General features: G+C 37.2%; 1 protein-coding gene across 2 annotated transcripts in view; it reads right to left on the bottom strand.

Annotated features, from left to right (window-relative positions):
* The window catches only part of CDKL2 (cyclin dependent kinase like 2), a 53246-nt gene that overhangs the window by 16161 nt on the left and 18716 nt on the right, over positions 1-18369 (bottom strand). For both annotated transcript variants that reach the window (XM_045473734.1, XM_045473733.1), the window contains 5 exons: positions 17307-17501; positions 15190-15368; positions 13155-13267; positions 11757-11896; positions 2138-2226 (listed from right to left, as the gene is read on the bottom strand). In XM_045473734.1, coding sequence (XP_045329690.1) covers positions 2138-2226; positions 11757-11896; positions 13155-13267; positions 15190-15368; positions 17307-17501 — 716 coding nt within the window. The remainder of the gene's footprint in view (positions 1-2137; positions 2227-11756; positions 11897-13154; positions 13268-15189; positions 15369-17306; positions 17502-18369) is intronic.

Below are 18369 nucleotides of genomic sequence, written 5' to 3'. Positions count from 1 at the left end.
ACCCTGGGAATCCCTGAGAACTTTTCAGGAGGTTCACAAGGTCAAAGCTATTATTTACCTTAATAGGAAGATGACTGCTTTTCCTCTACATTAACACTGGCACTGATGGTGTAAAAAGCAATGGTAGGTGAGACCGCTGGCACCTTACCAAGAATTAAAGCAATGGCACCAAACTGTACTAACAGTTATGGCGTTCTTCATATTCATACGCACATTCTCAGTTTAAAAAAACAAAGGCAGTTTTGCTTAAGAATGTCCCTTATGAAATAATAAAGAAGTATTAATTTTATTAAATCAAAACCTTTGAACACAAGTCTTTTTTCATATTCTGTGTGAAAGAAGGGAATGTGCATGAAGCACCCCGCTACGAACCGAAGTGCAGTGGCTGTCTTAGGGAAAGGAACTGTGTTATTGTTTGAGATACAAACTAAACTAGCCACTTCTTTTGTGCAACATTTTTTACTTGAAAGAAAGGATGACAGAAAACTACAGTTATTCAGACTTGGAGTATTCTGCAAACATTTACTTTTAAAAAATGAGCAAAGGCTGGGGCGCCTGGGTGGCGCAGTCGGTTAAGCGTCCGACTTCAGCCAGGTCACGATCTCGCGGTCCGTGAGTTCGAGCCCCGCGTCGGGCTCTGGGCTGATGGCTCAGAGCCTGGAGCCTGTTTCCGATTCTGTGTCTCCCTCTCTCTCTGACCCTCCCCCGTTCATGCTCTGTCTCTCTCTGTCCCAAAAATAAATAAACGTTGAAAAAAAAAATTTAAAAAAAAATGAGCAAAGGAAAACAACTGACAGCATTTGTGTTGACGATAAAATTCACATTTTTAAAAAAATTTTTTTTAACGTTTATTTATTTTTGAGACAGACAGAGACAGAGCATGAATGGGGGAGGGTCAGAGAGAGAGGGAGACACAGAATCCGAAACAGGCTCCTGGCTCTGAGCTGTCAGCACAGAGCCTGACGCGGGGCTTGAACTCACGGACCGCGAGATCGTGACCTGAGCCGAAGTCAGACGCTTAACCGCCTGAGCCACCCAGGCGCCCCTAAAATTCACATTTTCATGCAAAATTACAATTCTGTTAAACTTGTGTGCACTAGTGTGACTGTAGCCGATTCCCAATACTTAAAAAGACTTTTCTGATGAGAGAGAATGTGACTTTTTGATACTATATAATGAAATGTGTCACCATTTTAAAGATCTGCATTATTTAGCAAAACACTATTTTCCAAATGACTAATAATGATACCACAAAAACACACATGGCTAAAGCTCTATTCAAAGTGCAAGAAGATAGATAAATGGATTTTAATGTAACAGGGTATGGAAAGCTCACTGATATGTTTCAGACTCTGCAATGCAACCAACCCTTAAGAACTACTACTGCCAAGTTTTGGCATAGTATCAAAATTTAGGTTATGGACTCAATAAAGAATACCCACAATTATCTAAAAGGGCTATTAAAATACTCTTCCATTTTCCAACTCCATATATATGTGAGTCCAAGGTTTGTTTGTAGATCTCAATCAAAACAACCTAATACAACTAATTGAACGCAGATGCAATATGAGAACTGAGGTATCTTTCGTTAAGCTAAACACTAAATGGACTGGTAGAAATGTCAAGCATTGTCATTGCCACTCATCTCACTATTCTTGGTTTTGTTAGCTGCACTGATGCCAGCAGCTGAGACAGCACAAGAGACCGCACCAGCAGCTCTGGCACTCACAAGTTTGGCACATCGAGGTCCCAGCACAGCACTGGCAACAGTGTCACATGACCGGGTGTGATGTGGGTACAGTGGCAACAGGAGATGGTACCTTTGGAAATGCATCAGTACCCAAAACGATGGCAACACGAACTCGTAGCAACATACAAATCAGTGACCTGAGTGGTAGATGTCACCACAGGGAGACAGAAAGAAAAGCGGGATGTAACTGCTTCATGTCAACCTAGACCCCTAATTCAGTGAACGCGGGGGACCACTCCTAGGAACTGCAGTATTGCTAAGGCTGAATAGAGCTAGGGTGGTCAATATTTGAGACTGTATACAAGCGGGTGTGTATAGAAATAAGAGAAATACCTTTACTTTAACTCTAGGTTGGGACACCCCGGAAAACATGAGCCAGTACTATACCTCTCAGCAAATCCATCCATATGAAAGAAATCATGGTGCAGGAGCTCAGCACAGAAGGGCCTTTTGTCTGGGTCAATATGTAAGCATTTCTGGAAAACCAAGGAATACATACAGCTCATATCAAACAAAAACTGCCTACATTTAAATTTCTGAATGTAGAAAAATAGAAAATTGCTGTTTATAGTCAATGAACTTTAAAAACATAACAAATGATAAAGAAAAAAATACAAATCTAGACAATGACCACTAGTGGTTGCTAATATCACAAAAAGAAAGACCATCAGACAAGTGGTGTCTCTAGATGGAAACATACAAACCTCTTACGACATGGTCTTGACAAAAATCAACCTGATTCTGATGAGCTCTAGCTCTAGTTTACAAGAAATACAAGACAGAGGAGCATATTAAACTATACTATGTGGATAATTCTAAGGGTCAAACAACCTACTTTCTTTAACAAATAAATGGCAAGGTTTAAACAAAAAAGAACAGAGATAAAGATGAGCTTGTAAATTAAGATATATCCACCAATTGTGATCTATAGAATTCATGTAGATCCTAGTTTGAGCTATAAAAAGAAATTATGAGAAAATCAGTGACACTTTGAGCATTAGTTAGATGTTTCATAGTATTAGGGAAATATTTTTTTCCCTAATTTTTAAAATTTAAAGCCTTGCACAATAGAAGGGAAAGGGCCTATTCTGTGTATATCACTGTGCTGGATACTTCACATAGATTATTTGATTTTAATGCAGGTCTTGTTCTGATTTATTAGAACCACTTAATGCCAGGAAAAAGAGAAAAAGCTCAATAAATAGCTTTAAATGAACAAGAAAAATTCTACAAATGATTAAGGTATTTATAAGTGAAGTAATAGAATATCCGGGATTTGCTTCAAAATGCTACAAAAAACAAAGCTGAGGAGGATGAAGATAGGTAAAAAGAAGACTGTCAAGATGCTGTTAATTGTTGCATCTAGATGATAAATACACAAGGGTTCATTGTACTACTATTTTTTCTACTTCTCTGTTTGGAGTTTTCCAGAATAAAATGTTTAAACGTTATGGGAATTCTATTATAAGGGACATAAACTGGATAATAGTTTTACCTTCATTCCCTTTAAATCTCTATAGACAGATCATAAAGCTGGCCTCCATGAAAAATATTTAAATCTGTTAGAAGATTACATAGAAAAGTAGAAATGTATTCGTCTAAGAACTTGTTACAATTGTTTATAAGCTTAATAAACTTTTATTAATGAGTTATTTTAAAAATTTAAAAAGCAAAAAATATCTTGAGTAAATGTGATATGATCTTGGTGTTTTAGATATACTACACTTATTTTATCAATACTTCAGGAAAGTCCTAATAAGAATTTTTTGATCTAACAACTCCAAAAGGTCTAGTGAGAATTGCCCTAATAGCTTCCTCAACTACAAGGCAAAGGTGATGATCATTTGTAAATTAGCTTCAGCAAATCTAGTGGTTAAGCAAAAGCCTCCTTAACACTACAGTACATGTCATGATCCTATGCCCTGTGCTTTAATAATTTGCTAGTTCTTGGGGCACCTGAGTGGCTCAGTCGGTTAAGCTTCCAACTTCAGCTCAGGTCATGATCTCACAGTCCTTGAGTTCAAGCCCCACACTGGGCTCTGTGCCGATAGCTCAGAGCCTGGAGCCTGCTTTAGATTCTGTGTCTCCCTCTCTCTCTGTTCCTCCTTCTCTCTCTCTGCCTCTCTGTCACTCTCTCTCTCAAAAATAAAAAATATTAAAAAAAAATAATTTGCTAGTTCTTTACCTTTCTTTTTATTTCCATATCCATTTTTCTTCTCTTTTCCACTTATATAGGCTTGCATTTCAAATGTTAAACATTAAAAAGATACTGTTATGAGGATGTTTTTATACTTAAAACATGCTAGATAACACTAAACAATTTCTTAAAACAAATAAAATTTTCAGGCCTTGGGGCACCTGGGTGGCTGAGTAGGTTAGGTGTCCAACTCTTGGTTTCAGCTCAGGTCATGATCTTGTAGTTTGTGGGTTTGGGCCCACATCCGGCTCTGTGCTGACAGTAGAGATCCTGCTTGGGATTCTCTCTCTCTCCCTCTCTCTCTGTTCCTCACAACTTGTGTGCGCTCTCTCTCTCTCTCTCTCAAGATAAATAAATAAGCTTAAAAAAATTCCTTTAAAAAAATTTTTTCAGGCCTTTCCTTCCAAAGATCTCCCTGCCAAATTATTTAATTTTTTAAACTCTTTCTTAATGTACAAAAATTACAGCCACCAGGGCCCAAACGCAGGACATTGGTATTGTGGTGTGGAATACCAGCTTTAATTGTGTCTGTAATTGGCATGACATCCCATGCCAAAATGTCTTATGATAAGAAATAGAGGTGAACTATAAAGTCATAGCCAGTTTCCTCTCTACTCTGCAATCTAGCAGAAAAAACTTTAACCCAAGGGCAAATCAGGGTTACTCCAATGAACAAATCAAAGCAAACCTGGTGGAAGATTCAAACACTCCACCACTACAAGCAAGGAGGAGCTTTGCAGAGGACTGCTCACTGGGATAGAGCAGTCAAAACGCAACAACAGAGTGCATGTAACACACTCCAAAAACACTTCCTGAAGTGTCAGGCCCTGGACAGCATATCACCCTTTTTAATATAGTAGTACTCACAGATGCAGTATGCATAACAAGCTATTAAACACATAAAAGACAGAAACCTAGCCAAATGATGAAATGGAAGAATTCTCCTCAAGAGAAAATCCAGGAAGAAATGACAGATAGATAACTGTTCAAAACAGATATAAACAATATATCTGAACAAGAATTTAGAATAACAGTCATAAAACTAATAGCTGAGCTTGTAAAACACATAGAAGACAGTAGAGAATCTACTGCTGCAGAGATCAAAGACCTAAGAAATAGTCACAATGAATTAAGAAATGCTATAAATGAGATGCAAAATAAACTAGATACAGTGACAACAAGGATGGAAGAAGCAGAAGAGAGAATAGATGAAATAGAAGATAAAATTATGGAAAATGATGAAGCTGGAAAAAAGAGGGAAAGGTAATTACTAGATCACAAGGGTAGAATTAGAGAGGTAAATGATTCCATGAAATGAAATAATAACCGTATCATAGGAGTTCCAGAAGAGGAAGAGCAAGAGAAAGGGGCAGAAGGTTTATTTGAACAAATTATAGCTGAGAACTTCCCTAATCTGGGGAAGGAAACAGGCATCCAAGTCCAAAAGGCACAGAGAATTCCCTTCAAAATCAACAAAAACAGGTCAACTTCATGACATATCACAGTGAAACTGACAAAATACAAAGATAAAGAGAAAATTCTGAAAGCAGCTAGGGACAAAGGGGCCTTAACCTACAAGGGTAGATACATAAGGGCAGTAGCAGACCTGTCCACTGAAACTTGGCAGGCCAGAAGGCAGGGGCAGGAAATATTCAATGTGCTGAATAGGAAAAATACACAGCCAAGAATCCTTTTTCCAGCAAGGCTGTCATTAAGAATAGTAGAGAGAGCAACCAACAGAATGGGAGAAGATATTTGCAAATGACATAACAGATAAAGGGTTAGTATCCAAAATCTATAAAGAACTTATCAAACTCAACACCCAAAAAACAAATCATCCAGTGAAGAAATGGGCAAAAGACATGAATACACACTTCTCCAAGGAAGACATCCAGATGGCCAACAGACACATGAAAAAATGCTCAACATCACTCATCATCAGGGAAATACAAATCAAAACCACAATGAGATATCACCTTACATTGTGATATCTTACACCTGTCAGAATGGCTAACATTAACAACTCAGGCAATAACAGATGTTGGCGAGGATGCGGAGAAAGAGGATGAGGATCTCTTTTGCATTGTTGGTGGGAATGCAAACTGGTGCAGCCACTCTGGAAAACAGTATGGAGGTTCCTCAAAAAACTAAAAATAGAACTACCCTACGACCTAGCAATTGCACTACTAGGCATTTATCCACGGGATACAGATGTGCTGTTTTGAAGGGACACATGCACCCCCATGTTTACAGCAGCACAATAGCAACAATAGCTAAAGTATGGAAAGAACCCAAATGTCCATCAATGGATGAATGGATAAAGAAGATGTGGTATATATATACAATGGAGTATTACTCGGCAATCAAAAAGAATGAAATCTTGCCATTTACAACTGCGTGGATGGAACTGGAGGGTATTATGCTAAGTGAAATTAGTCAGAGAAACACAAAAATCATATGTCTTCACTCATATGAGGACTTTAAGAGACAAAACAGATGAACATAAGGGATGGGAAACAAACATAATATAAAAAGAGGGAGGAGGACAAAACAGAAGAGACTCTTAAATATGGAGGACAAACTGAAGGTTACTGGAGGGGTTGCAGGAGGGGGGATGAGCTAAATGGGTAAGGGGCATTCAGGAATCTACTTCTGAAATCATTGTTTCACTATATGCTAACTAATTTGGATGTAAATTTTAAAAAATAAAAAATTAAATTAAAAAAAAAAAGAATAGTAGAGAGAAAGGTTTTCCCAGACAAACAAAAACTAAAGGAGTTCATGACCACTAAACCAGCCCTGCAGGAGATCCTAAGAGGGACTCTGTGAGTGGAAAACAGCAAAGACTACAAAGGACCAGAGACATCACCACAAACATGAAACCTACAGATAACACAATGGCACTAAATCCATATCTTTCAATAATCACTCTGAATGTAAATGGACTAAATGCCTCAATGAAAAGACACAGGGTATCATAATGAATAATAAAAATAAGATCTATCTATATGCTGCCTACAAGAGACTCATCTTAGACCTAAGGACACCAGCAGATTGAAAGTGAGAGGATGAAGAACCATCTGTCACACTACTGGACATCAAAAGAAAGCCAGAGTAGCCATACTTATATTAGACAAACTAGATTTTAAAACAAAGATCATAACAAGAATTGAAGAAGGGTATTGTTTAAATTAAGGGATCTATCCATCAGGAAGACCTAACAATTGTGGAGGCACTTGGGTGGCTCAGTCAGTTACGCATCCTACTCTTGATTTTGGCTAAGGTCATGATTCCAGGGTCATGGGATCGAGCTCCACATTGGGCTCTGTGCTGACAGTGCAGAGCCTGCTTGGGATTCTCTCTCTCATCCTCTCTCTCTCTCTCTCAAAACAAATAAATAAACTTTGAAAAGAAAAAAAAAGAAGAGATAACAATTGTAAATGTTTATGCCCCCAATGTGGAAGAGAGCACCCAAATATATAAACCAATTAATCACAAACCTAAACAAATGTATGGATAATAATACCGCAATTGTAGGGGACTTTAATACTCCACTTACAACAATGGACAGATCATCTAGGCAGAAAATCAATAAAGAAACAATGGCTCTGAATGACATATTGGACCAGATGGACTTAACAGATATATTCAGAACTTTTCATCCTAAAGCAGTAGAATACACATTCTTCTCAAGCACACAATTGTCCAAAATATATCACATACTGGGTCACAAAACATCCCTCAACAAGTATAAAAAGATTGAGGTCATACCATGCATATTTTCAGATCACAATGCTATGAAACTTGAAACCAACCACAAGAAAAAATCTGGGAATCCCCCAATTACATGGAGGCTAAAGAACATCCTACTAAAGAATGAATGAGTCAAATTAAAGAAGAAATCTAAAAATATATGGAAGCAAATGAAAATGAAAACATGACAGTCCAAATCCTTTGGGATGCAGCAAAGGTAGTCTTAAGGGGAAAATTCATTGCAGTTTAGGCCTATCTCAAGAAGCAAGAAAGGTCCCAAATATACAACCTAACCTTACACCTAAAGGAGCTAGAAAGGCAGCAGCAAAGAAAGCCCAAAGCCAACAGAAGAAGAGAAATAATAAATATTAGGGCAGAAATAAACAATATAGAATCCTAAAGAACAGCAGAACAGATCAATGAATCTAAGAGCTGAGATTTTGAAAGAATAAACAAAATTAATAAACCTCTCGCCGGACTTCTCAAAAAGAAAAGAGAGAGGACCCAAATAGATAAAATCATGAATGAAAGAGGAGAGATCACAACCAACACCACAAAAATACAATTATTAGAGAATACTATGAAAAATTATATGCTAACAAACTAGACAATCTGGAAGAAATGGACAAATTCCTAGACACTCACACACTACCAAAACTCAAACGAGAAGAAATAGAAAATTTGAACAGACCCATAACCAGTGAAGAAATTGAATCAGTTATCAAAAATCTCCCAACAAATAACAGTCCTGGGCCAGGTGGCTTCCCAGGGGAATCTACAGAAATTTAAAGCAGAGTTAATACCTATTCTTCTCAAACTATTCTAAATATAGAAATGGAAGAAAAACTTCCAGACTCATTCTATGAATCCAGCATTACCTTGATTCCAAAACCAGACAAAGACCCTACTAAAAAGGAGAAATCAGGTCAATATCCCTGATGAACATGGATGCAAAAATTCTCAACAAGATACTGGCAAATTGAACTCAACAGTATGTTGAAAGAATTATTCATCACAATCAAATGGGATTCATTCCTGGGCTACAGGGTTGATTCAATATTCACAAATCAATCAGCATGATACATCACATTAATAGAAAAAAGGATAAGAACCATATAATCCTGTCAATAGAAAAAGCATTTGACAAAATACAGCATCCTTTCTTAATAAAAACTCTTAAGAAAGTCAGGATAGAAGGAACATACCTTAATATGATAAAAGCCATATGTGAAAGGCCCACAGCTAAGATCACCCTCAATGGGGAAAAACTTGAGAGTTTTCCTCCTGAGATCAGGAACACAACAGGGATGTCCACTCTCATTACTGTTGGTTAACTAGTGTTGGAAGTCCTAACGTCAGCAATCGACAACAAAATGAAATAAAAGGCATCCAAACTGGCAAAGAAGTAGTCAAACTTTCCCTCTTCACAGATGACATGATACTCTACATGGAAAACCCTAAAGACTCCATCAAAAAACTGCCAGAGCTGATACAGGAGTTCAGCAAAGTCACAGGATATAAAATCAATGTACAGAAATCAGTCATGTTTCTATACACCAATAATGAAGCAAGAGAAGGAGGTATCAGGGTATCAATCCCATTTACAATTGCATCAAAAACCATAAAATACCTAGGAATACACCTAACCAAAGAGGTAAGAGATCTGTATGCTGAAAACTATAGAAAGCTAATGAAAGAAATTGAAGAAGACCCAAAGAAATGGAAAAACATTCCATGCTCACGTTGGAAGAACAAATACTGTTAAAATGTCAATACTACCCAAAGCAATGTACACATTCAATGCAATCCCAATCAAAATTGTACCAGCATTCTTCACAGAGCTAAAACAAACAAACCTAAAATTTGTATGGAACCACAAAACATCCTGAATAGCCAAAATAATGGTGAAAAAGAAAACCAAAGCAGGAGGCATCATAATCCTAGACTTTAGCCTCTACTACAAAGCTATAATCATCAAGACAGTAGCACATAGACCAATGGAATAGAATAGAGAACTCAGAAATGGACCCACAAATATATGGTCAACTAATCTTTGACAAAGCAGGAAAGAATATCCAATGGAAAAAAGACAGTCTCTTTAGCAAATGGTGCTGGGAGAACTGCACAGCAACATGCAGAAGAATGAAACTGGACCACTTTCTTACAGCATACACAAAAATAAATTCAAGATGGATGAAAGACCTAAATGTGAGACAGGAAACCATCAAAATCTATAAAGAATTTATCAAACTCAACACCCAAAAAAACAAATAATCCAGTGAAGAACTGGGCAGGAGATATGAATAGACACTTTTCCAAAGAAGACATCCAGATGGCAAACAGACACATGAAAGATCCTCAACATCACTCCTCATCGGGGGAATACAAATCAAAACCACAATGAGACACCACCTCACACAAGTCAGATTTGTTAAAATTAACAACTCAGGAAACAACAGATGTTGGTGAAGATGTGGAGAAAGGGGAATCCTCTTGCACTTTTGGTGGGAATGAAAACTGGTGCAGCCATTCTGGGGAAACAGTATGGAGGTTCCTCAAATAATTAAAAATGGAATTACCCTATGACCCAGCAACAGCACTACTAGGTATTTATGCAAAGGATACAGAAGTGCTGATTCAAAGGAGCACATGTACCACAACATTTATAGCAGCACTATAAACAATAGTCCAATTATGGAAAGAGTCCAAATGTCCATCAACTGATGCATGAATTAAGAAGATGTGGTATAGGGGCGACTGGGTGGCGCAGTCGGTTAAGTGTCCGACTTCAGCCAGGTCACGATCTCGCGGTCCGTGAGTTCGAGCCCCGCGTCGGGCTCTGGGCTGATGGCTCAGAGCCTGGAGCCTGTTTCCGATTCTGTGTCTCCCTCGCTCTCTGCCCCTCCCCCGTTCATGCTCTGTCTCTCTGTCCCAAAAATAAATAAACTTTAAAAAAAAAAAAAAAAGAAGATGTGGTATATACATACATATATACATATACACATACATACGTATACAGTATGTGTATATAATATATATTAAATGCACATATATGTATATACACATACATGTATATATACATGTATACATACATATGTATACATACATATACAATATACACACACAGTTCCACACAGATGGAACTGAAGAGTATCATGCTAAACGAAATAAGTCGGTCAGAGAAAGACAGATATCACATGACATGATTTCAATCACATGTGTAATTTGAGAAATTTAATAGATGATCATAGACGAAGGGTAGTAAAAATAAGATAAAAACAGAGAGGGAGGCAAACCATAAGAAATGCTTAAATACAGAGAAACTGAGGGTTGATGGGTGGGGAAAATGGGTGATAGACATTAAGGAGGGCACTTGTTGGGATGAGCACTGGGTGTTATATGTAAGTGATGAATCACTGGATTCTACTTCTGAAGGCAACACTACACTGCATGTTAACTAACTTGAGAATAAATTAACTAAAAAAAAACAAACTAAAAGCAATATAGGGGCACCTGGCTGGCTCATTCCGTGGAGCATGCAACTCTTGATCTGGAGGTTGTGAGTTTGAGCTCCATGTTAGGCATAGAGCTTACTGGCAAAGAAAGGGTGGGGACAGGGAGAGAGGCCTGCCTGGCTCAGTCAGTAGAGGATGTGACTCTTGATCTCAGGGTCCCGAGTTTTGAGGCCCATGTTGGGGGTAGAGTTTACTTAAAAAAATAATAACAGGGGCGCCTGGATGGCTCAGTCAGTTAAGCGGCCGACTTTGGCTCAGGTCATGATCTCATGGTCCGTGAGTTCAAGCCCCGCGTCGGGCTCTGTGCTGACAGCTCAGAGCCTGGAGCCTGTTTCAGATTCTGTGTCTCCCTCTTTCTGACCCTCCCCTGTTCATGCTCTGTCTCAAAAATAAATAAAACGTTAAAAAAATTTTTGAAATAATAACAAAATAAAATCAAGAGAGGAAATCGTTGACCTAAAAGATCAACTAGACAAGAAAAAGAGAAAACCATGTCTCCATAATACAAATTCACTGTAAGAAAGTAAAAACATATGATTACCTTTGCTAAATCTATCACAACTTCAGAGAGCTTGGGATAGCGTCTTTCAAGAGGTTCTGTTTCCTTGATTTCAGGCAACCTTACTCCAGCAAACACAGGATTTTTATAAAACAGCTCCTGATGTCTTGGAATTAGATTACCTGGAAGTGAGAACAGCACACATCTCTGTCATTATACCTCATGATAGAAATGGCAAAGAGACAGGTGATGGGGCATGGACAAAAGAGTAGAACACAGCTTATGGACTTGGAGTTAGGGCTGTCTCAGCATGCAAAATCACCCAAAAACAGTGTTCTTATGGTGATGGTACCTGGCAGTCTTCAATAGTGGTTTTGATGTAAGTCAACTCAAGAAAATTAACATTCTTATCTCAACCTACTCATTTAGAAAATTCACAAGCCACTATATATAGAACTGAAGTCATGAGGGTGCATAGGAAAAGGATAGGTAAAGAACATTTCCTAATTTTTTAGATATAAGTACCAACACTTCATTTCTAACAACAAAGCATAAAGTGCTGACCAAAACAATGAAAATATTACTAGTCATATGATCAGAATCTAGATAAATAAGTTCCACCCTTTAAGAATTTAGTTTGAAAATGAAAATAAATTGTTTTAATTATTAAAATTTTAATTTTAAAAAATTAAAATTTTTTTCAAAAATTTAAAAATCTACTGATTTTGTACCTGTGTTTAAAGTCTGATTTGAGCAGTTTTATCTTTTTCTTCAACTTTAGTACCTAATCTAGTATAAAATACATATGAAAATTCTGCTGTAAGAAACTACTGTATTGTTTATTGAATTTCTACCCTGGAAACTTAAAATCCAACAGTTAAATGCCCCTCCCCCAAGTATTTTCCCATTATTTCCATTTTCCAAGATCCATCTCCCAATATGAAGTTCGTATTTCAACAAATGTAAGACTTTGATAATCTAGCTTTAAAATTCTGTCCAAAACACTAACAACAAAAGTCATATCTGCAACAAGATTAAACTACCTAAGAAGTCTCGGTCTCTCAATTTGAAGATGAGGATAAGGGTAACAGTCGGATTCCACCAAACACTTGCTAACCCCGCCCCCCAGAAAAAACCATTTGCATCCTCTACATGTGATTTATTGAATGAAAAGTGCAGAGAAAATGTACAGCCTTTGCTCTTTTCTTTGTGGGGAGTGGGGCAGGAGGATGGATGAGAGCATGAATAAGACCATTTGCCAGACAAACCAAAGCCAGACTGAGAATGAATTAATATAAATAGATGAGATTTTCCTATTGGCTCCCTACCTCCACTTAAAACACATACCATCTTTAATATACTAACAAGTAGTAAAATCAATACAAACAAAAATATAGGAGAAAAACCCCTAAAATTTAAAATGCAGATGTATAATCTTACCTAAACACGTCATAATATGATATAGCTGATCAATATCAGAATCTCCAGGAAAAAGGGGTTCTCCCATGAGCATTTCAGTTACCAGACAGCCAATGGCCCATACATCAACAGCCCTGAAATAAAAGCAATGTGGTATAAAATCTGGCATCCTACTATGTTTATGTGACTGAATCTGTTCTGCATATTACTATTTGGTATTCTTGGTATTGAGAATATTAGTAGCAAGTGTTAAATTACTCATAAAAATACATTTCCCTATAAACTTCAAGTACTAATTCCCAATTTTACCTAAGTCAGATTTCCAGAAACTTCAATCACGTGACAAGAAGGAAAAGGCTTCTCAAAACCGTTATTATGTGTACTTTATTCTGGAAATAAGTTTTTTGGGTTTTCATTCAAAGCCTATTCATTCTTTGTTTATACATTATTCTAACCAGGTTGATCAATCTATCCCACCATACACTGAAAACAGCACAGGAGAAGGTTGTTTGGGACACATACAGTAACAACAAGGGGAACTAGGAGCTAACGGGAAAAATAGAAACATTATCTTAAAAATCAGACCCAAGAACTTAAAGCAGAATATGCTGGTATCATTCACATAGGGACAACTACCTTGAAATTGTTTAAGGTCATAGCTGAATTATAAAATGGTATAAAGGGGTACCTGGGTGGCTCAGTTGATTAAGCATCCAATTTGGCTCAGGTCATGATCTCACAGTTCATGAGTTCGAGCCCCACTTTGGTCTCTGGGCTGACAGCTCAGAGCCTGGCGCCTGCTTTGAAATCGGTGACTCCCCTCTTGTCCCTCCCCTGCTCGTGCTCTGTCTCTCAAAAAATAAACATTAAAAAAATTTTCTAATAAAATAAAAATAAAATTATAGAAAAGTTACAGTATAACGAAATGAGAACTCAGAGTAATCAAGAAAATATTAAATGATGTGTGCACTGAAAACACAGAAAGTGTAGAAAACATTTTTTAATGTTTATTTATTTATTTTGAGAGAGAGAGTGTGTGTGTGCATGAACATGTGAGTGGGAGAGAGGAATGGGCAGAGAGAGAGGGAGAGAGAATCCCAAGCAGGCTCCACACTCTCACTATGGAGCTGGACACAGGGCTGGATCTGATGAACTGTGAAATCATGACCTGAGCTGAAATACAGTGGGGAGGCCTAACTGACAGAGCCACCCAGGCACCCCTAGAAAACATTTGAGAAAGATTTCTACCAAAAGCAGTGAGTTACCATCCCTTCTTCTTTGATGAACTCATTTATGCAGATAATTTATATTTTAAAAACGTTCCACTCAATTATGTTTCTCCCCTCATCCTTGTCAACTCCACCTTGCCTCATTCCAAGTGTCAGACTTACCCAATCAATGTTGTCTTTCTTTACAAGTAATAAATACATCTATTTCCAACCCACTGTAGAGAACAGACCACACACACCAAAAAACCCACTTGCTCATCTTGATTTCTCTACCTTTAAAATAAGTATGCTCACCCCAATTTATTGCAAGCACACAAGTGCGCACGCACACACACACACACACACACACACAAACACACACAAAACATTTAAAGGGGAAGCACCAAAAAGAACAAGTCATAAAGTTCCCTAAATGTAAATTTAAGAAACACAACAGATGAACATAGGGGAAGGGAAGGAAAAATAACATAAAAACAGAGGGAGGCAAACTGTAAGAGACTCTTAAACACAGAGAACAAACTGAGGGGTGCTGGGTGGGGGATTGGGTAAATGGGTGATGGGCATTAAGGAGGGCACTTGTTGGCATGAGCACTGGATGTTACATGGGAGTGATGAATCACTAAATTCTATGCCTGAAATCATTATTACACTGTATGTTAACCAACTTGGATTTAATTTTTTAAATAAATAAAGTTCCCTTAAATGTAAAACTTTCCTTTCAGTGTTAGAGTGATCTTTCATTATATTAGAAACATATTCCATTTTATCAAGAAAAAATGTGTTAAATATGCCCTCTCTGCCCTCCACCCCCTTTGCTGATGTCTTACTTGCCATACTTGACATCGCCGACCAATAGTTCTGGAGCTCTGTACCATCGGGTGGCCACATAATCAGTATAAACTTCCCCAGGGGCTGCCAATGTCCGCGCAAATCCAAAATCACATAACTTGACAACACCAGATTGGGAGACTAATATATTCTCTGGCTTTATATCTCTGTGTATGATCTAAGACAAAAAGTGAAGTATGACATATATTGGCACATCAAGTTAAGTATATTATTTTTTGAGCACCTGACATGTGCAGGGTACTATTTTTTGTCACTATAACAAATACAGATAAAAGCATATAAAATTGTTCCTGGCTTTAAAGAAACTGGGACCTAGCTGAGCAAGAAAGAACATTTATGCTTGAAATTTCACTTAATCAAAGATATTGGATGAAATATATATTAATAAATACCAAATCAATTGTTCTGTTAATGACTACTCTCAAGACAAAGAAAGTTAAGACTATCATTGAAGACTAGACTGGTCACGGAAAAATTTTATGAAAGACAGGTCTCTAATACTATGTGTGACCTCGATAAATGTAGAAATGGAAGGACAATCCAAGTGAAGGTAACAAGAAGAGCAAAAAAGCAAAGACAAAAATAGATCAGGAAACTCTGGGGAAGTGTTTTTCCTAGAGTAGAGGTTATATACTAGGGTGGAAGGCTGCCTCAACCTCCAGCCTGGGAAGTCTGAGTTGGTGTCAAGGCCATGGGAATCCACAGAAGTGACATAAACAATATGGTATTTATAGATGTTGGCCCATAAACAAACTAAATCAGAAGAGGACTAAAGGCCAGGAGAAGAGCATTGGGACAACTACGAGAGGATAAGGGCCCAAACAAGGCTGGTATTCAGAGGAATAGAACGGAAAGAGGTACAAGTTAGAAATATCTTCAGTCAAGAATGAACAGAACTTAGCAAGTAATCTCAGATATTTTACTTAAACCTGGGAATCTAAAATAATGGTTCCATCAAAAAAAGAAACGTCTAGAAAAAGTTTGTTCTGATGGAATAGTAAGTAGTTTAGTTTTAGCCATGTGGGCTTTTAAGTGGATTGTTGAGCACCCAAGTGGAGGCATTCATCAGGCAATCAGAAATGTAAAAAGAGTAAAATAAGGTCAGTTGTTAAGATTTCTAAAGGAGAGACTATGGAAGGAGAAAACAGGACAGTGGGAGAAATACTAAAAACTCTACAGCTAGGCAAAACAAATCATCAGGCTTATTCTCTAATACAAGTAAGCTTCATTTTGAAATTTTAAAAAATATATTTATTTTAAGCTCTTCCAGATGATCAGCATCAATCTGCCATTGCTGAGCATTTTGCAAGGCTACCAACTTCTGTTACATCCTAGACATCAACGGTGAGGTCACAGGGCCAGCCCCACTCTATTAACATTTGTTACTTGTATAATCATACCAAAAAAAAGTCATTTAAAAATATTTTGTAAAACTGGTAGAATCAATGTGCTGAGTTATTCATTTTATAAATGTCATTTCACCTAGAGGTGCTTTTATATGATGTTCAAAGGATATAAAATGATTGTGATAGACAATAGGATAAGAGCAGGGATTTTCATACATCACAACTAGGCAAGAGAATGTGAACTTAAAATTTGTGCATTTCACTCAGCAAATGCTACCTTAAAAAAACAAAAAAGCAAAAAATCACAGCAAACAAATTTTAAACTCTAGTTTAATATGCATAGCTGAAGTATTTAAAGTTGAAATGTACTGATGTCTGTAACTTACTTTCAAATGCATAAATAAATAAGACAGAGTAATGGGTAGATAAATGGATAACTAGATGAATAAATATGTCATAAAGCAAATACAGCAAAATGTTAACAAGTATAGAGTCCACATGGTGGTTATATGGGTATTCATGTACACTCTTTCAACTTTTCAGTATAGCCTAAAATTTTCATAATAAAATGTTGGAAGAAAGAATACATGTTATTATGAATCATGAAAATTAGCAGTATCAAAGTAACACAGTTTATTTCAATTACTTTACTGGTCCAAACTTTAGGTTAGGCAAGTGTCTCATTAATTAAGTGATGGTATCTGGTGAGTTAATCATTGGCAAAATCATTATTTAACCTAAATACTTACATTGTGACTATGACAAAATCCAATTCCATTAATAATCTGAAATAAATACTTCTGAACCAGCTGGTAGTCTAGACCATTTGGAAAGAGCTCCAAGTCATCAAGAATTGTATGGTCAACAAATTCAAAGACTAGGTACCATCGTTTTTTTTTCTTACACACTTCCAACAGATTGACCAGATTTTCATGCCTCAGTTGCTGTTGTAAAAAAAAAAAATGCAAAATCATTTTTCCAAGATGAAATTATGTAGCAATTAGTCACAATCTAAAGTCTTACGATAAGAAAAACAAATACAATTCATAAACAGTATAAATTGTTAAAAGTATGTTCTGGTTTTTAAATTATAGTCAAAAGACCATACTGCCCCATTCTCCTCTCAGATAATACAATAAAGCCAATGAGAAAGAAATGTAGCTCCACCTTTGATAGAACTAAGCAGGATCTAGACCCCTACCCACTACGAATGAGGTGGGACTGCCAAATCTAGTCAAGGTGAAACAGAAGTTTAGGAAGATACCAAGAGATCACCTGTGGCTAAAAAGCTGGTAGAGCCAAGTAATCCAAAATTGGTGACATACCCTGAAAAAGGAAAAAACAAAAACAAAAAACTCCTTCTTTGCTATAATAGGAACAAGATTCATAGGCTGTCTGTGAAAGCAACCCTAGAACTGAATGGCACTGAGAAATACCAGGGAAAGGAGGCCTGAATAATTACACAGAAACTCATTCGCTGGAAGCAATCTCTTGGTGAGGCCAAATGGAAGGCAAAACAACTCATTATGAACAAATCAGCAAATGCCAGGATAACAGAAGTCAATCCCACAGATCAGGCTTGCATTGTAAGGAGCATCATTGTGAATCATGGTGAATTCCTGCTAGCCTGAAACAAGAGCATAGCCTTTCCCCTAAATGAACCTTCTACAGATAGCTAGTCCAGGAAGGGCTCACTTTGTTACAAGATAAGAAACAATCAAAAAGAAACCAATCCAGGATCTATTCAAAGATGCTCTGAGAAAAGAGGAAGAAAGAAGGAAACAGATAAACATTCACCAGAAAATGTTGCCA

Source organism: Leopardus geoffroyi, chromosome B1, assembly GCF_018350155.1.
Source record: "Leopardus geoffroyi isolate Oge1 chromosome B1, O.geoffroyi_Oge1_pat1.0, whole genome shotgun sequence".
In the NCBI taxonomy this organism is placed as follows: Eukaryota; Metazoa; Chordata; class Mammalia; order Carnivora; family Felidae; genus Leopardus; species Leopardus geoffroyi.
The sequence above is the reverse complement of the archived record's forward strand: the minus strand, read 5'-3'. Positions and strand labels throughout refer to the sequence as shown.